The 24042-nt window shown below is 36.4% G+C and overlaps 1 protein-coding gene across 1 annotated transcript; it reads right to left on the reverse strand.

Moving 5' to 3' along the window:
* Positions 1–21061: 21061 nt before the first annotated feature.
* On the reverse strand, positions 21062–23781 carry LOC132306384 (uncharacterized). Its single transcript, XM_059803767.1, has 4 exons — positions 23352–23781; positions 22710–23211; positions 22404–22605; positions 21062–22123 (listed from the first exon to the last, which is right to left on the reverse strand). Exons 1-4 carry the CDS (start codon positions 23680–23682, stop codon positions 21197–21199), a joined length of 1962 nt encoding a protein of 653 aa, XP_059659750.1. The 5' UTR covers positions 23683–23781; the 3' UTR covers positions 21062–21196.
* Positions 23782–24042: the final 261 nt, after the last annotated feature.

Below are 24042 nucleotides of genomic sequence, written 5' to 3' on the forward strand. Positions count from 1 at the left end.
AATCATCCAAGCAATGATGAACATCACGACCCAAGTCTTTGTACCTGAACAAATCCCCAGTAACTTCAGGATGAGTAACATAAAGCTACTCGTAGGAAATGAGCATGCATAGACCTAGCATTTTAAAATATTATCACCTTAAGGTGAAACATGTTAAAGGATCATGCGACCTAATGACAATGTCAAAGGTAAGACTCAAGGAGCATCCTAAGCTACCTTAGATCATTTCTAGCATAAATCACATACATTATGGAATTCCAAGCAATATAAGAACATGCTATACAAAGCAACAAGACATAGATTCTCAAGGTCATCAGCTTGAAATCTAAAATGCGAAAACAACCAAATATAACCATTTAGTATGATTTGAATTTCTATTACAATGCATCAAGACATAGATTCTCAAAGTTATCAACTTGAAATCTAAAGTGCAAAAACAACCAAAGTGGGTCATGCCACCTAACGTCTATGTTCCAAATGAATTTATAGGATCTTTCCTAAGCTACATTTGAACATTTCAACATAAATGTACTTAACAACATCAAAGACATGCGATGTTTCCTTACAAATCATAATGTACAAATGTACTTAACAATATTAAATCGCCAATAACCAAAACCACAAGTCACAATTAAACATGATTGTCAACTTGGAATTGAATGCGAAATCAAGTAGGCGAAGACTTGGACATCAAATATCAGATAAAGTCGAGACCTATGGTTATTCTGGGCATTAACCCGCCGGGAATACCACCCTAAGTGCGCACTATAATATAGGGAGCTCTCTATATCCCGTACTAGAGCCAAACTCTAGCCATGTCATATGTAACAATGTCCAAAGAGAATCCAAAATACATAAAAAAAAGTTCACAACTTATACATGATTTATATAATGCGTGAAACCACCTTCCATGCACAAGTAGGATGAAACCACACAATCCATGCCTTAGAGTTTTAATTCTAAAATGGCATATATAATGTCAAGTCTTTACCATGATACAATGTATAATATAATATCATCTACTTAACAATTTAAATCATGCCTCCATGGTAAACTTTAAACACTAATTCTACAACATTGTAGCAATAAGTTTATAAAGCTAATACTATCAATGATTTGCAAGAATCTCATATTACTACTAAATAGCAACAACTTAGCAATTTAACTTCTAATAGTGCACAATAAACATTTCATATTCATAATACTATGTTTTCATAAGTTAACAATATATTCGATATTAGAAACATGTTCTCAAGAATATAAACATAACAACCATGTTATTCAATGCTTAAAACATAATCAAATGAAAACACAAGAAGTCTAAATCCATGATTTATACATAGAACAACTTCTAAAACATAATTAAATATATAGAACAATTAGATAGAATTTAATTAAACAAAAATGATTAAATTCTCTAGATTTCAAATCAATTCCAAATAACCTGAAATTAATATATGTTAAACAACATAACATAGTCATTACATATATCAAATCGAAAGTGCAAAATGAGCAAGATATCATGATGTAGAATTTAATTAATTTAAATTAATTAAATCTCTAGATTTTAAAAGTTATTGAAATGATCCCAAATTAATATATAACAAGTACTAAGTCATGGTCATATCATATATCAAGTCTAAAATGGAATACAAGCAAAATACAATTAAGTAGAATTTAAATCAAATTAAATTTGTTAAATCTCTAGATTTGAAAACTCATTTAGATCATTGCAATGTAATATATAACAAAGATCAAGTCAGGGCCATGCCATATTCAAGTCTAAAGTGAGTTATATGTAAGCCATGATACGTCATTAATTTTTCAAATTAACAAAAGACATGCATACAACTTTTATTTTATACAAAAGCAAGTTAAACACTTAGATAATAAACTATAACACCCCCTACCTCAATAGAGAATTGAATCTCTATAATCCCAAACAACCAAGCTCAAAAATGGAAACAAATAAAGGTTTTGAAGAGGAGAGTGAGAGGAAGCTTTTGTCTCCCTAGGTTAATGGCTTAAAGTGAGTGGAAGGAGGCCAAAATGAAGATATAAGCTATTAACCAAGCTTTTCTCCAATGGTGGCTAGGTTAGGGTTTTGAAGAATAAGGAAATAAAAAAGATGAAAGTGAAAAATGGTGAGTGGAGGATCTAGTAATCCTCTGCTCACTATGTGCTCTTACACTACCTCACACACATACACAATGCAAGACTGATTTGTGAGCTTACACTTGTCACAAATCAATAGCTCCTTCCTAGGCTTAATCTTAAGCCTACACTTGTCAACCATCCCAGCAAACAAGTGCACCAATCCTAGGCCAACAAGTGGGTGAATCTCCACCCTCCAAATGTCACAAGATAATGCCTCTAAGTGACTCCACCTTAATGCCAACAAGTGGCTCCATGAGAGTGTGACACTTGTCACACTTTCAAAAAATTGCAAAAAGGTCATTTTTGAAAATATCTTACAAATTAAATTACAAAATAGTCCCTAAGACAAAAAATAATTACTTACGGTAATTACACAAAAATCCCAAAAGAAAGAAAAATACTAAGGAAGTGTGCATCCATACCCCTAAGGAAGAAAGTATACCACTAGCATGCTTTTCTAAGAAAGTAAAAATACACATAGCATGGAATTTGAATATCATGGATGCATGTAAAACCAGAATCAAATCCGAGCACGAAAAGTGAGGTTGTGCCAACAAAGTGACAAACAGGAAAAAGATAAAAAGTGAATAGTTTCACAAAAGTGAAAATGTGAAAATGACTCGGTCCTTAAAGGAAGTTGTCAATCCAAAGGAAAGAGTCTTTGAAACCATTCCCGAGCACTTGAGATGACACTAAGTGACGAGATACCGAACTGAGAAAAGAAAAGATCAACAGAAAAAAAATATCCTTAAAAATCTGAGAAAAAGGAAAGAAAGGAAAATGACCGGGTCATTACTGGGCCCAACGTCTTGTTAGAGACATTAAACACTAGTGTTTTGTAGGGTTTACAACCCTATTACTCCCTCATTTCTATTTTACCTTTTATTTCTTGCGAAGTCTAGATATATTCTGGGTGCATACACATTGCTAGGGACTTTGATTGAGAATGCATGCACTATCATTTTTCAAGGAAGCATTTTGTGCCCGTTCGATTGATATCAAAAGAGGTTAGATCGATCGAGCATCATCTTTACATCTAATTATCTCTTTGTCCCATCGTGCAGAAATTTCCTGCATATTTCAGTTCTTTGTGCATTGTGCGAACTTTATTCTCGATTGATCTGAAATTCCAAGATCGATCCAGTTTTCCCTTGGATCGATCTTCATTCTATACTTAGAAATTTTTTTGAACCCACTGAAAATCACCTCTCTGTGTGATCATTCGAGCATGTCTGCAGGTTTTTCACCTATTGGATCGATCCAGCTTCGATCGATCTATGTTCAATCGATCTGGGTGCTCCTATTGACCTTTGACTTCTTGTTGAACTTTATTTTTTATATATATATATATATATATATATATATATATATATATATATATATATTTATTTATTTTATAAAAAAATAATAATAGTAATTTCAAAAATATTTTTATTTTATTTTATTTTTATTCACCTCTTAATTTTAAAATATAAAAAAATATATACAATATATATAATAAAATAAAATCCAAAAATATTTTTAATTCCGAAATTTGTTTTATTTTTCCAAAAATCCAAAAATATTTTGCTTTAATTTTCAAAAATTCAAAAATACAGTGTCATTTTGTAAGTTCGATCGATCTTAGTTCGATCGATCTCATCTTTTGCAGATCAATCGAACATGTTGGAGATCGTTTTTAAAAATAAAACCCGAGAGTCATTTTGATCGATTCCACCATCGATCTCAACCCTTCTTCTCTCCCGGCTTCCCTACCTCCGGCGAACCTCCGACGACATCTCCGAAGCTTCCAAACTCTCCCTCGCTCCTAAATCTACTCTCTCTCTCTCGGACCACTTCTCTCTTCGTTTTGGGTAAGTTTTTGGTCCTATTTTCAATTTTCAAACTTCATCTTCATATTTTGATGTTACCATGCTTAGATCTAGAGTTCCTATGATGATTGTTGCCATTTTTGAAGCTTCGAAGCATTTGTATATATATGGATTTTTTTGTATATATATGTTTTATTTCTGATTTCGATTTAAGGGGTCACGTGCCTATTTAAGTGACCAAAATTGACTTGTTAAGGTGTAGAGGGACCCACGAGCTTGCTCGGGTGCTCCCCGTGTTGTCCACGTCACAGATCTGTGACTGTTCATTTTTTTTATAGAGTTCGATCGATCACACTCTTTTTCTGATCGATCGAAGCTCGATCGATCATAACCAAATCCTGATCTATCCAACCTGGATCGATCCAATCTTTGGATGATCGATCGAACCTCAATACTTTGTATACACCCTTCACCTACCCTGTTTCATGTTTCATGCTATCTCATTAATGCCCAATGCCTGTGTTTTCCACATTGGATGCATTCCATACTTGTTATGCTTAGCATGTTTCATTTAGTCACTGTCTATACCTGCCTGCATTATCACTTGCATAGATTCATGTAAGGTGCTTTGAGTTGTTTATCCTAATTTGACATGCATGTTTCTATTTGTTGGGCTTCAATTCTATATTTTATACATGTTACTGACTACAATTGCAAGTGTTTATTTTCTTTTTGCAGGCCGTGGCTCGAGTTAAGAATATAGCTTGCTGGCAGTATCATTGCCGAGTGAGACAACAAGTAGAGGAGCATGAGGAGCCAGCTCCAGCTCAGTCCGAGCACTCTGCCTCTTCTGCATCTGCCTCTTCATCTTTTCCATCGGTGAATGAGACTGAGCATATTCCACCTCCTTCACCACCATCGGCACAACCCGGCCACGTCTGAGACAGACCTATCAGGAGATATTCATGCCTTATAGTGGCGCATGAGGCTGTCTTTGAAACTGCCTTCTTTTCCCGGTTAGTCCTGACCAGGGCAGCCTTTGATGAGATAGAGCGGCGAGGCATTTCAGCCATTCTTGCCCCAATCGCCTACCTGATTTACCCGAGGCTCGTCCGGTTGGTCTATTAGAACCTCCGGCCGGCCCCAAGTAACCTATCTGAGTTGCAGAATATTATAGATGGCCATCTCATCCGCATTATAGTGGAGACATTGGCCATATCTTCTCGATGCCCACACGTCTGCCTTCTCAATCTTTAGTATCCTATTATGAGGAGGTCTTCTAACACAGACATGGCAGTCACCCTAACTAGCCATTACAGTGATGGCGAGACATTCACCAGCAGGACTTATTTACCCGATGATCTATAGTTCTTTGATTCAATACTATACCGAAATGTATTTATGGCGGGCCATAAGATCCAGCGGCGTTCAGATTTTCTGGCTGCCCTCTACTCTTTCTACACGGGCCATTGGTTTTCTATTCCTGCACTCTGTTGGAGTGTCATGATGAGACTTTATTCCAGCTACATCAGCAAGGCCAAGCCCGGGTGTGCCACCTTCCTTCCATTTGTCCACTTGATCACTTAGATCCTCAGAGATCAGCACTACCCTTTCCATCCGGCAGAGCATACTGAGTCCGACGCTTGCAGCTATGCCAATAAAGATTGGGACAAGAGCTACAATGCTCTTATTCGGAGCTTAGAGGGTGAGGCAGCCTTGGTAGCTGAGGAGGCAGAGTTAGTAGAGGCAGAGGCAGCAGCAGTAGCAGAGCATGATCCAGTAGACCCATAGGTGGCTGCAGATGCGCATATGGAGATTAACTTGGAGCAGGAGCCCCCAGCAGAGTCACTACCTCACTCTCCGACAGGGTCACTAGTACATTCTCAGGAGCAGAGTCAGGATGAGCATCACTCTCCTGACCCAATCATCCCTGATGCTCCAGTTCAGACACCCAGCCTAGGAGAGCGTATCCAAACCTTGGAGGACGCGGTAGTCTCTCTCTGGTCATATGTGGCCTCCCTTAGCATTGACGTGACTACTCTCTGTGCAAACGTCTTGGCTGCACTGCAGGACTTATCCAGAGATATCCGGGGATCCCGCCCTGCCAGACCAACCTCCTCTACCTGACTTCTTTATCTTTTTATCATTTTATATATCTGTGACATTTGACTGTTCTTTTGATACTATTATCATATTTGTGCGGCTAGTCTGTTGGCCCGATACTCTGCTATACCGTACACTATTTTTATTCTTTCTATTTTATGCATGATATTTTTGGATGTCAGGTTCTTACATTGATATATTTATCTATGATTGACTCTATTATCAGGTACATCCCAGTAACTTCAGTGAAAGAGTGCTGCCCAAAATTTTTCAGGACCATCCTTATTCCTATCTCCTTAGTTCATTTGTTATCTCACTTACACTTGCATGCCACTGTGCATTGTTATTATCCCCTTTGTTATCTGATCAACTTTTGTTCCAGTGTCATCTTTTTAGGACCACAGTCAATTCTAAATTTGGGGGGCGGGGGGGGGGGGGGGGGGGTGTTATACCACCCACTTCGGATATTTGTGTCCCGGCCATTCTTTGCCATAGCTGTACTGGTATACTATTTTCTTTTGTTCTCTTTGCACATTGAGGACACTTTGCCATTTAAGTTTGGGGGTAATAGGTGTTCTGTGCAGTATTTGTTTTCAATTTAAAATTTTGAGCATGACTTGTGTATTTGAGGGATTTTCTATGATTGGTCCATGGCTAGCTATGATTTTGATCTTTTGATGACTATATTGCTTAAAATTTAAAAATTGCTTGACTTGAGAGTCCAATACTCCTTTTATGCCTTGTGGATGCCATTTAGGAGTAAATTTTTTGAAAGATTGATATCTTATTTGTATTTGTGGTCCATATTATCCTGATTTTATAATTGTTTTGAGATTCACTCTAGGATTTTACACTAGCACAGGCGCACACTAGCACTCATTTATTGGGTACATGTTTTTTTGACTATTGAATTGGTTATATCCCAATTGGGCTAGTAGTGCATTGAAAGCTTTCATTTTGACAAAAGTGGATAACAATCCCTTTTCATTGAGTAGCCGGGATTCTAGCCTCATCAAGCACTGTATTTCTCCCGCCGAAAGGTGGAGGGCCCAAACTCTAGGTTAATAATTGAATGTTAAAAAAAAAAAAAAAAAAAAAAAAAAAAAAAAAAAAGTTGTTGCAAAAGCAAATAGAAAAGTGAAGATTTCTCCCAAAAGGTGAGAAGAGGGAAATGATTAGATGGAGGTTGTTTTGATTTGTAACCTAGTTGATTTGAACTAGTAAGTCCTTAAGGATGTTTTAACACCTAATGCCCTAAAGCCATCTGCTTTGGGAGTCATTCGCCTAACGCTCGACCTCATGGATCGCTAGAAAGCTTAATAAATCAACACATTGCACCATACTTCCATCTTTGATCCTTTGGGTTAGTAAAAAAAAAAAAAAAATTGAGTGAAAAGAATAAGTGCGCATAGGACAATAAAGCTTTAATAAAAGGTCCACTCTTTGTTTTGATGATCGGGACTAGATTTGTGTGCTAGTTTGAGGGTAAGGATATGATCATTTCTTTAATTGGCTTAGATAGCAACATATTTGATGTCGGTCCACTCAAAAAGGCTTCTAGAGTTGTTTTGATTTGCATGATCATTTTCTTGATGTGTGGATGACCATACTTATTTGTTTGGTGTTAAAATTTTAGGAGATTGTTTGGAAATGGTTGAAAAATTGCATACTTGAGGTAGTTTTCTCCCAATGCTAGTTTGTAATATTGGTGTCTTTTTTGAGAGAATGAGCTTAATGATTATGGGTACCGTTTTTGGAAACCCTCACAAGACTTCACTCGTCCACTAGAGGTTTAAAAGGCCTGTTGCATGTGCTAAATGCAATCGTGTTCCCTGTGAAAGTGGCGTTATCCATTTATTGCTTTCTAGATTTATAGTTGTATAGTTGTTTATTTCATTCCTTTACTTCGTAGTTCGTTGCTAGGGACTAGCAATATTTAAGTTTGGGGGTGTGATGAGCGTTGAAAAGTGCGCATTTAAACCACTTAAGCTCGAGTATTCTAGGACCTTTATCTATCTTATTTTCCCGTTTTAGACTAATTTCATGTTATTGCCCTTTTCAGGCACTTATCCCCAAAATAAGTCAATTCAGCCAAATTAGAGCATAAAAGAAGCAATCTCAAGCTAAATGAAAGAATATAGCAAAGTGGAAGTAAAGTGGTGGAAAATAGCAAGTTTCAATCAATCACACTAAGCCCAGATCGATCTCACAGTGATCAATCAAACATTGCCAAGATGGATCAAACCCCTTGTCCTTATCCTCAAGAATTTCCATCTTCAATCGATCCAACTTTTCTTTCGATCGATCGAACTTCTTTAATCTTATCCCCACCTACCACTTTTGTTTTTTTCCCAAAATATCCCAAAAATATCTCAGACTTGTCCTATTCCAAAAAGGTGCGACCAAGGTTTGATCGATCTGAACATTCTTCGATCGATCTCATCAGAATTTAATTGATTGAATCTCTTTAAGTTCGAAATAAAACAGAGTCTAGCTTATTAAAAGATGGCTCGCGGTGCAATCATTGAAGGAGCTCTAGTGCACGAGACCTGACCATTAAGTGTGATATTGGAGCTACCTATATAAGGATTTTGAGCCATTTTTACACCATATAGATATATAGATAGATAGATATCATCATATAACAATAGAATAGAGGAGAGAGCTTAGAGAATAGAGAGATACACACACCATTTGGGAGTTCTTCCATTCATCAAGGGTTTCCATCAAGGAAAAGAAGATTAACCCTACCATGGAGATGGCCTTTGAGGGTTGGATGACTACATCAATGAGTGGCTAAACATCTTCTTGGGGCTAGAGTCAGCCCTAAGCATGCCTTCTAGATCTTGATGTTTTGTATTTTGAGGGGATTTATGTTGTAATTCTTGTCTTGATATTTGATTTATATATGAATCTTGTTTCTACAATGATTTGTGGTGTTTAATGCTTCCAATTGATCATTTCATTCTATTCATATGTCTATATATGCTAGAATAGATGTTCATGTATTTATCTCTTTGAGGTTATTTGGAATTGATTTGAAATCTAGAGAATTTAATTATTTTTATTTAATTAAATTCTATCTAATTGTTCAATGGATATAAGTATGTTGTTGAAGTTGTTTCTATGTTTAAATCATGGATTTTGGACTTATTGTGTATTCACTTAGTGGTACTTTAAGTATTGAATAACATTGTTGTTAAATTTATATTCATGAGAACATGTTTCCAATATTGAATATATTATTGTCTCGTGTAACGAATTGCACACTTCGTATTTGACATTGTATATGCCATTTTAGAATTGAAACCCTAAGACATGAATTGTGTGGTTTCAACCTACTTGTGCATGGAAGGTGGTTTCGTGCATTATTTAATTATGTATAAGTTGTGAACTTATTTATTGATTTTAGAGTCACTTAGGACATTGTTACTTTGACATGGCTAGAGTTTGGCTCTAGTGTGAGAGGTATGAGGTCTCCCTAATTTATAGTGCGCACTAGAGTGGTATTCCCAGCGGGCTAGTGCCCGGAATAACCGTTTAAGTCTTGGTTTTACTCTGAGATTTGATGTCCAAGTCTTCCACTATTTGATTTCATATTCAATTCCAAGTTGACAATCAATGTGTAATTGTGACTTGTAGTTTTGGTTATTGGCAATTTAATGTTGTTAAGTACATTTATGCATTATGATTTTTAATGAATCATCGCAGTTTTAATGTCGATGATCGAGTACATTTATGCATTATGGTTTTTAATGAATCATTGCAATTTTGATGTTGTTAAGTACATTAATGCTAAAATGTTCAAATGCAGCTTAGGAATGATCTTATAAATTCATTTAAAACATAGACGTTAGGTGGCATAACCCACTTTAGTTATTTCCGCATTTTAGATTTCAAGTTGATAACTTTGATAATTTATATATTGTTGTATTGTACCGTATGCTCCTATATTGTTTAATTGCATAAATATTGTACTTTATGCTTGGAATGCTTAAAGTAGCTTAGGATGATTCTAGAGTCTCACATATGACATAGTCGTTAGGTGGCATGATCCTTTTGAATCGTTTCATGTTAATGTAATAACTTTGTAAAAAGCTAGGTCTTTGCATGCTCATTCCTTACGAGTAATTTGTCTACTCACCCCAAAGTTATCAGGTGATTTTTCAGGTATGGATGCCTTGGTTTGGGATGCACAATATCCCTAGATAGTTCTGTTAGATTGAAGTTCAATTAAATACATTCTTGTTCACATGTAAGTGTCAGCATGTTTGAGTTTTACTTTTAAAGTTGTAATGCATAGTTAGGACAAAAATATCATTTTTGCCTTATATTTGTATTATGTGCTTAAGTACACTTTTTGACACTCATTCTATGTATATGATATGTGGCCAAGGGCCAAACTTCTTTTGAAATCCATGTATGCTCATAAATTTAGAATTTTGTCTTTAATGAGAAAAGTATGAAAACTAAGGTTTCAATAAGTCATTTTTGCACCGGAGTGTGCATTGTGTATGAAATTCATTCTTGGGCATTCATTTACCATGTATGAGGTGTGGCAAAGGCCCAAACACCATTTCGTTTTCACTTTTGCATTTTAGTTTCACACATTGTATTTTTGGGTTAAAATAATAAATTCTGAGCCTTTAAGGGTTCAATTCCAAATAGGGTGGTGTAAAGTGTGTTCTGGTACATTCACTAGGACTTATTTATCATGCATGAAGTGTGACCAATGACCAAACGGTCATTTGATTGCATTTATGTCCGGTTCATGCATTTTTTGCCTTTGAAGTGCATTTTTTATGAATTGGGGTTTGGATAGGTCAAATTTTGCATCGGCGGTATTTTTAAACCGTAGATTATTGTAACATGTCTCAATAGGTATGTTACGTCTGTGTGTATGATCGATTTCGAGAAAAACTCTTTCGTTGGTTAAATGAGCCTCCTATGTACTTATTTTAGATTTTTCTTGCATAACCTAATTTAAGGGCATTTTGGAGTTTTTCTTTGGGAAATAAATTCCAGTCTTGACTCTGTTACATAGAAAACGTGATTTTGGGGGGAGTTTTTTCATGGCATTTTTTCGGAAAATGTCGTATTGGTTTCGAAAACCCCGTGTCGGTTCCATTTTCTGGTTTTTTCTACATTTTTACTATTTGGGTTCAATTCTGGTTGGGTTGAACCGGTTCAGAGGGCCTGAACCGGTTCAAGATATGTTTTGGGTCCAACATGGATGTTCTGTCCATGTTGAACCGTTTCAAGTTTTCCAGACCCTTTTTGCAGGGTCAGCATTGGTCTTCCAACTTCGAACTATCATAACTTTTTTGTTTCAACTTCGATTTGGTCTGTTCTTGAGTCTAAATTGACCAAGTCGAAATGTGTTTTCCAATGGTATAAATTTCAGTTTTAGATTCTTCTGCTAGCTTGAGATATCCATGTTTTAATGAGAGGATATCAGATTTAGTTCGAGCCGAGATAGAGTTCTTTTAGGTTTTCTCTCCTTTTGGCTTTGGGACTTCATGTGAAGTTACCAAAGGATGTTTTAGGGTATTTTTTGATCTCATTTGACTTGTTGGAATTGAAATTCCTTCCTTTTAGGGTAAATGACCATTTTACCCTTGGTCCTTCCTTCTGTAAGTTTTTGATACCCTTGTCTTCATTTTGCTTCCGTTGAGCCTCGAAACTCCTCGAAGGGCCATTCTTGTGTCTTAGGGATGATATACATCTCTAAAGACCTTGTTTTTGTTTTGCTGCCGCATTTTGAATTCGTTTCGGGTCATCACAGGACACATTGTGTTTATAAAATCCAGGGTCGTCACAGGTGGTATTAGAGCTCCTAGGTTCGAAAACCTTTTGACGATGAGTTTTGGGTGCATATCATGCTTGTGTTTCCATGCTTTAAGCGTTTATATGCTTCATGATAACATGTTTTGGTTTGATAACATGTTTATATGTTTATATGTTATATGTGGTATACCGTTTGATTAGCATGATTGTATTATAATGTAAAGAGCATGGCATATGATGTATGGTAGATTAGATTTGTATATGCATGATTGTTTTACATATTTGACAGGACTTGGGATTAGTCATAGGATGTTTGAGTTGAGGTTGAGTTGTTTGGTGAGTTTGCACTTAGTGTGATATTTGGTGTGTTTGTTTTTGTTTAGGCACTCTTTTTTGAAGTTGTTGGTGATTGTCCACATGGTTTTGCTGTAGTTTAGGTCATTGTTGGCTTAGCATTGGCTTTGGATAGGTGGAAGGTCACCTTTTGTTTGGGCTCTCGTGAGGTGAGCCATTAGGCACAGCCATAGTGCTGGATTTGTTAGTTTTGGGCCATGATGAGGTTATGGACCTCTTAAGCTCCTTGTTTGTTTGGGAAGGTTCCTCTGAAATTGTAATTTTTGTGGGCGGATGCATGGCACTGTCATGCTACCGTACTGGCTAGCTACAAGCGCAGTTCTGATGGAATCAGCTTTGGTTTTTGTTCCGATAGGCGTAGTCCTTTTGGTTGGTGATAATGCGAGTTTTGTTTTGAGCGTCTGGCGTTGAGACGGTGATTGATGGTCGTTTTGGGGACGATTTTGGAGATTAATTCGGTTGTCTGATTGAATGGCTAGAGTAGCCATTTTGTTTGAGTTCTCTTTACGTGATGATGCTTTTGTGATCAAGTCGATTGATCGATGTTTTAGGTTAGTAAGAGCATTGTATTGTTAGTATCACTTGTAGTGTCACCCTTAGGTTTGGAAATAGATTGTTAGAGTCTTACCATTGTGGTGAGGGCTCGCGTTTGTTTTGAGATAGCTTGCTGTAGCATTGGTTTTTGGAGTCAATTTGTGGCTAGGACTGGTCTTCCTTTTTTCAAGACACTCTAGGACACGATGTCCATAGGGCTCATAGCTGCATCATATTGTTTCTGTAGTTTTGTTTACTACTATGTTAGTAGTATGATTTATGATATTGTGATGCATGAGTAGGTGGAGGTGTGTCCACATTTGTCTTCTTGTTGTGTGACATTAGCATGCCTTACATATATGCTTAGAGATGCTATGTTATTACTGTGCTTTAATGACATGCTTTTGTGTTTACGTGGAAACGTGCCGCATATACCCTTAATTTTATCTATGTGAGTAGATTTACTTATTTGGTAGTTGCATTCCTTATCATATGCATGACTTCCATGTTTGGTTTTCCGTTTTGTGTCCCTCGGTCGCACGTAATTTGTATGCCGGTTTTTGCAATGGTTTCGTTGTGAAATTCCTTGTAGAGGAGTTGTCACATTTGTTTTGTCTTGAGCTGTCTACTTCCCTAAGGTGGGAAGAATGCTCCATTTTCATGTTTGTCATGTTGACACTTGTGGGGGAATAGGGTTCCTCCTCTTTTCTTGGTTCATGTTAGGGACTTTACAAGGAGTGAGTCTCTTCTCTTCGTCGCTTTGTGCACAGTTTTGGAGTTGGTCAGTCTGTGAGGATCACCATTGTTGTCTTGAGTCCTTGGTAAGGATTTGATGGATTTTGGTCGACTTACTTCCATGTAGGGGGTGAAGTCTTTAACATTGTTATCCTTCGTTTCAGAGATGGAGTAGTGGTGTTGTCCTTCTTAGGACTGGTGGTTCCCTTTCTTTCGTGTCTTCCCTTGGGGAGTTTTGCCATGGTTGTTAACGGAGTTTGTTGTGCTCAAAGTGAGTGGATCGATGTGAGATCATTTTATAGGGACTTATGTCTATATCATTGAAGATTTGTGAGGTGAGCTCGATGCTCTTTTGAGAATGTCTTTTGGAGACTTGTTTCAGTTTAGGAGACCTAGATGTGAATGACTCTTAGGAAGAAGTTTTGGAGGCTCACTGTTGGATATGGCTTGTTTGTAGAGTTTTCTCGTCCTAGTTATGACAAGGCGTAGTTTTGAGAAATCGTAGTTCCAGTGATTGTTTATGGATTGAAATTGAGGAATTTTGATTTAACTTAGTGATGCCAAGCAAGGTTTTTAGAGACTCGTTTTGTGACCTTGATAATCGGGATTTTAATGTGTGTGCCACGTAGTGGACTTGTTTTTCTAGGATTTAGTTATCCATGAAAGGGATTTTGATCATATGTTTAATTATGATGAGTAGTCTAATGGTTGATCTGTTTTAGGATGATATATGGGATTTTGGAGACGCTGTTTTGCTTGTCAGGCTAGGGATTCGTGACTAAGGTCATTGATGAGGATGTTTTACAATGTAGGAGTACGTTACTGGCTCTACTTACACTGAGGATTTAAGGCCTTAAGCGTAGCGGTGCCTATGACATTGTTGTCAGAGTTTTGGGATTAGTTACCCCAACTCTCATAAAATGCCTGGTTTCTGTAGTGTTTTTGGTAATGATGATTTAAAACATTGAAGTCATTCATTTTGATAGGTTTCGTAGGTAGACCTAGTGGGGGGCAGGATATGAACTAGTGCCTTATATTGTCATGTTACTATACAAAGTTGTGTGTTGTGGGCTAGTGCTAGTTGCGGTCGATGCTACCTTACTGACGAGTAAGTGTGGGCGGGCACTAGGCACTATCATTGCTACCACATATTTGAGTACGTTGTGGGCGGGTTCTGGTCACTATTCATACTACCACGTCGTCTTTATTTAGTACCTTGTTTTGATATGTGATTGTCTTGGAGTTCTTTTGGTGGTTATTTTCGGATCCGTATGATGGTTCGTCAGGAGGGATACTTACGGTTGTGGTCTTCCGTTCCTTTGTCTGACCTTGGATTTTATATGTGAGTTTCGACTTATGGCGTGGCCATATGGTCACTTTTCTTTTGAGAGGTTGTCCTGTCGTGAGCACGTGGGTGCGAATGGCATTGGTTTGTATGTTGTCTTTCAGTTTTAGGATTGCTTTTGTAGCATGTTGTGTGCGGTACTCGGAGATATACTCCGTAGTTATCCTAGTTTCGCCTTTTATTTTGTCGGGGCCGAATTTCGGGGATGGAATCCCTTTAAGGTAGGAAGGTTGTAATGACCTAGTTATTTTCCTCCCTTTCCTTTTTCCTCAAATTTTACAGATAAAATTTTTCCGTTATCTTTTCTTTTCTGTGTTAGGTTTCTTGTCTTTTGGTGTCGTCTCGATTACTAGAGAATGGTTTCTGAGACTCTTTCCTTTGAATTGACAACTTCTTTTAAGGACCGAGTCATTTCCACATTTTCATTTTTTTTTTTAGAGATTATTCACTTTTCGTCTTTTACCCGTTTGTCACTTTGTTGGCACAACCTCACTTCTCGTGTTCGGATTTGTGTCCACTTTCGCATGCACTCATGGCATATGATTTCTTAGAATTTTGTATTTTTACTTTCTTAGAAATGCATGCTTGTAGCGCACTTTCTTCTTTAGGGGCGTGGATGCATACTTCTTTGGAATTTTTCATTCTTTTGGGGTTATTTGTGTAATTACTATAAGTAATTATTTTTGTCTAGAGGACCACTTTGCAATTAGGTTTGGAAGATATTTAGAGGAGTGACATACTTGTAATTATTTTTGGACTACTTGGGATTATGTTGTTAAAGAAGGGTTTTTGTGCAATTGACTAAGAGTAGTGTGTGTTGACCATGGTGTAGGATTACATAGTGAGTGAAGGATTTCTAACTCCTCTACTCACACCTTATCACATCATTTCCTCTTCATCTTCCTCTCCACAAAACCTAGCCACCATCAGTGAAGCTTGATGCTTAGGCTTTGACATTAATTTTGAGGCCCTTCCACTTACCTTAGACCATAAAGCATGAAATACAAAAGTTTTCGCTCACCTTCCTCTTCATAACTCTAGAAGGGTTTACCATTTTGAGCTTGCTTGCCTTGGATTCTAGAGAGACACTTCTCTAGTGAGGTAGGGGGTGTTCTAGTTTATTATCTAAGGGATTTATTTGCTTTTGTAGTGGAATATAAGTTATATGCATGTCTTATAATAATTTGATAAATTAATAATTAATTGTAGCTTGCATATAACTCACTTTAGACTTGGTATATGGCATGGCCATGGCTTGATCTTTGTTATATATTAACTTGGGATGATTTAAATGAATTTTCAAATCAAGAGATTTAATTAATTTAAATTCTATTTAATTGTACTTGTTTGTATTCCATTTTAGACTTGATATATGGTATGGCCATGACTTCATCCTTGTTATATATTAATTTTGGATCATTTGAATAATTTTGAAATTTAGAAATTTAATTAATTTAAATTAATTAAATTCTACATGATGATATCTTGCTCATTTTGCACTTTTGATTTGATATATGTGATGACCATGCTATGTCCTTTAACATATATTAATTTGAGGTTATTTGGAATTGATTTGAAATTTAGAGAATTTAGTTATTTTTATTTAATTAAATTCTATCTACTTGTTCCATAGATTTAAGTATGTTGTAGAAGTTGTTTCTATGTTTAAATCATGGATTTTAGACTTGTTGTATATTCAATTGGTGGGGCTTTAAGCATTGAATAACATTTTTGTTAAATTTATATTCATGAGAATATGTTTCCAATATTGAATATATTATTGTCTTGTGTAACGAATTACACACTTCGTATTTGACATTGTATATGCCATTTTAGAATTGAAATCCTATGACATGGATTGTGTGGTTTCAACCTACTTGTGTTTGGAAGGTGGTTTCGAGCATTATTAGTTATGTTTAAGTTGTAAACTTATTTATTGATTATGGAGTCACTTGGGACATTATTACTTTGACATGGCTAGAGTTTGGCTCTACTGCAGGAAGAATGAGGTCTCCCCAATTTATAGTGCGCACTAGGTAGTATTCCCAGCGGGTTAGTGCCCGGAATAACCGTTTAGGTCTTGATTTTACTCCGAGATTTGATGTCCAAGTCTTTCACTATTTGATTTCGTATTCAATTCGAAGTTAACAATCAATGTTTAATTGTAACTTGTGGTTTTGATTATTGGTGATTTAATGTTGTTAAGTACATTTTATGCATTATGATTTTTAATGAATCATCACAGTTTTAATATCGTTGAGTATATTTATGCATTATGGTTTTTAATGAATCATTGCAATTTTGATGTTGTTAAATACATTTATGCTAAAATATTCAAATGCAGTTTAGGAATGATCCTATAAATTCATTTAGAATATAGATGTTAGGTGGCATGACCCACTTTAGTTACTTCTGCGTCTTAGATTTCAAGTTGATAACTTTGATAATCTATATATTGTTGCGTTATACTGTATGCTCCTATATTGTTTAATTGCATAAATATTGTAGTTTATGTTTGGAATGCTTTAAAGTTTAAAGTAGTTTAGGATGATTCCTGAGTCTCACATATGACATAGACGTTAGGTGGCATGATACTTTTGAATTGTTTCATGTTAATGTAATATCTTTATAAAAAGTTAGGTTTTTGCATTCTCATTCCCTACGAGTAACATGTTTACTCACTCCAAAGTTATCAGGTGATTTTTCAGGTACAGATGTCTTGGTTTGGGATGCATAATATCCCTAGATCATTTAATTGGATTGAAGTTCAATTAAATGCATTCTTGTTCACATGCAAGTGTTAGCATGTTTGAGTTTTACTTTTAAAGTTGTAATGCATAGTTAGGACAAAAATGTCATTTTTGTCATAGACTTGTATTATATGCTTAAGCACACTCTTTGACACTCATTCTATGTATATGATATGTGGCCAATGGCCAAACTTCTTTTGAAATCCATGTATGCTCATAAATTTAGAATTTGGCCTTTAATAAGAAAAGTATGAAAACTAGGGTTTCAATATGTCATTTTTGCACCAGAGTGTGCATTGTGTATGAAATTCATTCTTGGGCATTCATTTACCATGTATGAGGTGTGGCCAAGGGCCAAACACCATTTCGTTTTCACTTTTGCATTTTAGTTTTACATATTGTATTTTTGGGCTAAAATAGTAAAATCCGAGCCTTTGAGGGTTCATTTCCAAATCGGGTGGTGTAAAGTGTGTTCCGACACATCCACTAGGACTCATTTATCATGCATGAAGTGTGGTCAAGGGCCAAATGGTCATTTGATTGCATTTATGTCCGGTTCATGCATTTTTTGCCTTTGAAGGGCATTTTTCACGCATTGGGGTTTGGATAGGTCGAATTTTGTATCGGCGGTACTTTTTAAGCCGTAAATCATTGTAACATGTCTCAATAGGTAAGTTACGTCTGCATGCATGATCGTTTCTGGGAAAAACTCTTTCGTTAGTGAAATGAGCCTCCTATAGACTCATTTCATATTTTTCTTGCATAACCTAGTTTAGGGGAATTTTGGGGTTTTCTTTTGGGAAATAAATTGCGTTCTTAACTCCGCCACATAGAAAATGTAATTATGGGGGGAGTTTCTTCACGACATTTTTTCGGAAAATGTCGTCTTAGTCTCGAAAACCCCGTATTTTTTTCTACATTTTTACTATTTGGGTTCAATTCTGGTTGGGTTGAACCGGTTCAAGATGTGTTTTGGGTCCAACATGAACATTCTATCCATGTTGAACCGGTTCAGGGGTGCTGAACCGGTTCAAGTCTTCCAGAACCTTTTTGTAGGCTTAACTTTGGTCTTCAAACTTCAAACTGTCATAACTTTTTTGTTTCAACTCCGATTTGGTCCGTTCTTGAGTCTAAATTGACTGCGTCGAAATAAGATTTCTAATGGTATAAATTTTAATTTCAGATTCTTCTCTTAGCTTTAGATATCCTTATTTTTGTGGAGGATGTCAGATTTGGTTCAAACCAAGATAGGGTTCTTTTGGGTTTTTTCACCTTTTGGCCTTGAGACTTCATGTGAAGTTACCAAAGGATGTTTTAGGGTATTTTTTGATCTCATTTGACTTGTTGAAAGTCAAATTCCTTCCCTTTATGGTAAAATGACCGCTTTACCCTCGGTCATTCCTTCGGTAGGGTTTTGATACCCTTGTCTTCGTTTTGCTTCCGTTGAGTCTCGAAACTCCTTGAAGGGCCATTCTTGTGTCTTAGGGATGACGTACATCTCTAAAGACCTTGTTTTTGTTTTGCTTCTGCATTTTGGATCCGTTTCGGGTCATCACAGGACACATTGGGTTTATAAAATTCAGGGTCTTCACAATTAAGTTAATTTGAATTTAAGCAAGTTTGATATACAAGCAATTAATGTGAAATGAAATTTTTGTAATTAGTATATTTTGGTGTCAAAACATGTCCGGTCGAGTTGTAATCATTGTTTCACTTTTGAGTCTTAAGGTCGTAAGCGGAACAACAAGAGTTAACTCACTTCGTGATCAAAGAGAATACATTTAGACATATAAGAGAGTGAGAACACACTTCATACAACTTATAGTTTATGGTATAATTAGAAGTTAGGTGTTTTTGAGTCAAAACATGTGTATTTTGTACTCTAAGTTAAAGTGCAACTAGTTGCACTTTGAACACCACGGGTTGCACTACATGCCGGTGAAAAAACTAGTTCTCAGTCAAAGTACAATTAGTTACACTAAACACAACTGGTATCACTACATACAGGTTAAAAACTGGCTCTTACTCAAAATACAACCGGTTGCGTTCTAAAACACAAGCGGTTCTGTTATGTTTGCTCAAACCAAAAAGGAAAGTTTTTTTAAAGTTAAATTCAATTACCTTTTTTATCGGATTTTAGAGAAAAAAAATTTGCAAAAAATTGCTAACTTAAGGGTTTTCGGGTCTATCTTAACACATATATATGTTCCTTATGATTTCAAAATCATTACGACTTTTGCAATTAAGTTTTTTAAAACCATTAGAAGGCCATTGAGTGATTTTTTATTTTTCATGTTGAGAATGCACATACTACACACGCAAGTGATTTAAGGTGTGTAAATCTTGTTGATCAGAGTTGTTCGCAATTGAAAATCTATTGCTACTGGTCACCAAAGCAGATTTGTCTTTCTACTTCAAAATTTTAGATTTTATGATAAGGAGGAATTGATCACATTTTGAAAAGATCAACGCATTCGTGAAGTGCTCATTGATCTATCAGCAATATTCCTTATACGAGAATCAAAGAAGTAAGCCTAAAGTCAAGAGCGTTTGGATAGGGAGTCACAAAGTCGAAGACGTTCATCAATTGGTTCTTGGTAAAGTGAAGGGGGTGTGAGCTTGAGTCAATGTCCATTGTACTTTGCTTTAGCTATAGTGGATCTTTTTGCTTGAGTCAGACATTTGTGATTATATATCCTTAGATAAATAAAATGATATTTTAGGTGGTTAATGTTGGAACTCACAAAAATTCAATATATAGTCATTCTCCACAAGATTAGTAAAACGCTATCCAATTGAAGTCATTTAAAAAGAAACAACCACCCCCCCCCCCCCCCCCCCCCCCCACAAAAAAAAAAAAAAAAAAAAAAAAACCATTTCATAATGAAGTAATGAAGTTTAATTAGTAGAACCATATAAGAGGCATTAGTAAAGTCTTAACTATTTTTTTTAAAACTTTATATAAATATGAAGAAAAAAAATTTATTCAAAAATCTTTTACTAAAGGGTTTAATTAGTGATCATCAAGTTTTAAATTGACGAATCGTGGATGTGCTTGAGCATTTGGATCATTAGAGATGCTCTAATATATATTTTGTAAATGTGATGTGTCATAGTAGATTTATAATGCTTCACATAACATTTAATAACATACCTAGTATAAAGTTGATTTGTTAATGGAATGAGAAAAAGAGAGAAGAGAGAAAATATATTGATGTGACTGTATAAAAGATTGTGTAAAATGCACAATAATTTTTCACATTAATGAGGTGGCAATGTAACTTAACATACTACTGAAGAAAAAGAAAAAAAAAATTATACAAAAGAATCTTTTAACATAATGCTGAAGATGCTCTTTTCACTCTTATTTTTTATTTTTATTTTAGGTGAGGAATGATAAAAATAAACTTACCCAAAATTTATTTTTATTTACGAAAAAAAGTAACCCATGGAAAAAAAAAAAATAACCGAACACAACAAAAAAGTGGGAAAGAAAAGGAACAAGATGTTCCAGTTGATTTCTTATTCATTTATTATTCGTTCAAAAGCTTAAACAGTATAATGTGCAAAAGCTTAAACAGTTTACAACACTATTGTAAAACATAGAAAAGCCCCCAAAGCTATACTCGGAACTGCACGAGGTTAATATCAATCTCTTTTGGAATCCTTCTAGGAGAAGGAAACTTTGGGAGAGAGTGAGCAATTCTTTTAGCAGTCTCCAAGTAAGACACATACTTGTGGATCATTTCAATGGTGTTGTTGTCATCAATGATCTCAGTGTCTTCAAAACTAGCCGCTTGCAGAGCGCGATTAATCAACAAATTGTTGAATTCTTGTCTGCATTGTTTGATCGCCTCAATCTCTTTGAATGCCTTCTTCTTGAAAGTCCAATTGCCCGTTTTCCAGTTGAAGTCGTAGAGCACGAGGAACCTCTGACCATACATGGCTACGAATTCTAACGCTGCAAGAATGAATTCGAACTCTTCTACTATCATGTGGTAAGCAAAGTTAATTCGTGTCCATCCCGGCTTCACTCCATTGTAACCTTTTTGAATGGCGTGTTTGAAGGCGAGAGAATGAGACTCGTTGACATGGAGAAGATGGTGACCATAGGGTCCAGCACAAGCGCACCCACCACGAGCCTGGATGCCAAACAAGTCATTAAGGAGCTTCGCAACAAAAGGGCCGCTAAGGGGCTTGTCTCTCGTGTTCCCGGACTCCCTCCACAAGGAATTTCCTCCGTCTCTGCTCCCACTAGCGTCCATGAAGATCTTGTTTTTCATGTCAGCGGAGGAATTGGTTGTGGAGAACACAAGGAAGGAGAGGATAGCTTGTCGTTTTACTTTAGTGTTTCCCAGTACCCAGATATTTGGATTGGAAAGAAGCCTGTCGAGCGCTCTATCTATGAATTTGTGCTCCTGCATTTTGATCACTTCATAACCAATGTATTCTTTTACCCAGAAAGCCATTGCAGTTCTAAATTTCTGAATAATTGCTGGTGTTCCAGCATCTTCTCTCTCTTCCACATCTTCATAATACAGAGTATCCTGTAACCCATGCCAATATATTAGCAAATTTTGTAATTGACTAAACCATTAAATCATACAGGCTAATTTTATATCACAAACATCTCAAATTTGATTTGATAGAGAAATTGTTTTTTTTTCTTTTTCTTTCCAAACACACCCTATGTATATTTGATTCTCATATTTATTTATTTATGTAGAAGGTAGAGGAGATACACTAAACTATAGTTTTTAGTATATGTAACTCTCGTATTTGTGTAAAGAGCATCACAAATTTATTGAACTTGTAATGACTAAATACCTTTTCATTGAATCCATTAACAAAGCTGACAGTTCCTCCACCACATGTTGAAGGAGGTGAAGATCCTAATTGATAAAGGATCTTGCTCATTAGAAGAATTCCAGGGGTGCCGGGTCCCCCAACAAACTTATGTGGACTAAGGAATATTGCATCATATCCATCTACCTCGCCAGATCTCATGTCAATCTCTTCATAAGGACCACTGCACATATAAGATTTAGAGCAAATTAGGCATGCATGTTATAAATTGATCAATACTACTATTTCCTTGAGAAACATAAGAACTCAAATGAACTTTTTCTGTACCTTGCAGCAAAATCAAAACATGCAAAAGCACCATATCGATGGAGGAGTGAAGCAACGGAACGTGTGTCAGTGTAAATTCCGGTGACATTACTGCAAGCTGAGAAAGAACCCAACATAGGGCGATTTGTGTGCTGGTATAACTCGAGTTGTTGCCTTAAAGCTTCAATGTCAATTAGTCCATTTCCATCTAGACCGATCTCTACAACTTCTGCTAAGCTTTGGCGCCACGAGAGGAGGTTGGAGTGGTGCTCGTATGGCCCAACAAAAACAACCCATCTTTCTTCATCCCTAAGGCTCGTCAACACCCTGTCCTTCATAGTTGATGCAACAGCAAGTCCCATAACCTCCTGAAGCCGTTTAATGGCTGCCGTTGTGCCGGAGCCAACAAACAGGATTGCATCTTCTTCTTTGCCCCCTAAGCAAGACTTCACATACTTACTTGCATCATGCACAATTTTTGTAGTTTCATGGCCCACATAACTGTCACTTGTATGAGTATTCCCTATTCACACAAATGAAAAAAAATTAATTTAATTTAATTTAATTTAATTTTTTTTTTTTGGTTGTTTTTTTTAAAAAAAATAGCAATAGCCAGAGATACAAAACTAAACATTTAATATTAAAAAATAACTAAGTACTCACCATAAGCTGGAAGAACATTGTTAATGATGTAGTTCTCAATGTACTGAAGGCATCGGCCAGAAGCAGTATAGTCGGCATAGGTAAGCCGGCGTTTTCCAAAAGGAGTGTCGAACTCCACATCGCTGCCGATGACCTGAGACCGCAGCCATGCTAGTTTCTGCTCGGGAGGGCCACTCGGCACATCGTTTTCGAGCATCCGAAACGATTGAAAATTGGTGTCATCGGAGCCATGAGCACTGCTTGTTGTTTGAAGGCTGATGGGCTTGACATGGAGAAGATCCATGTTTCGGTTAGGACGAGTGTTTTTCAACAAGGGTTGCTCAAGTGCCATGACTTAAGATTTGAGAGAGAGAGAGAGAGATAGAGAGAGACAGAATGATGTGAAATGAGAAGATATGATATTGTAGGGGTGATGGCTTGGAGAGAATGAAAGGCCTAGTATTTATAGGGTTTGGGAAGCATACGCCTGGTACAAGGTAATGAGTTTTGGCTGACCATTGAACACCATAAACAGAGAATAGATCAATATGTACCACCGTATGGGCTAGGTCGTCAATGGCTTGGAAGTTTCTCTTGCCGGGTAAGTCATCTTTGTTGACCATGAGAACTAGTATTTAATTATGTTATGAAAAACATTTAATATTGGCTATTATGAACAGAGTCAATTCCGAATGTCAACAAATTTTTGTGG

The sequence above is a fragment of the Cornus florida genome, unplaced genomic scaffold (genome assembly GCF_030987335.1).
Source record: "Cornus florida cultivar Cherokee Brave unplaced genomic scaffold, ASM3098733v1 CherokeeBrave_3.0.0_Hap2_Chr05, whole genome shotgun sequence".
NCBI lineage: Eukaryota > Viridiplantae > Streptophyta > Magnoliopsida > Cornales > Cornaceae > Cornus > Cornus florida.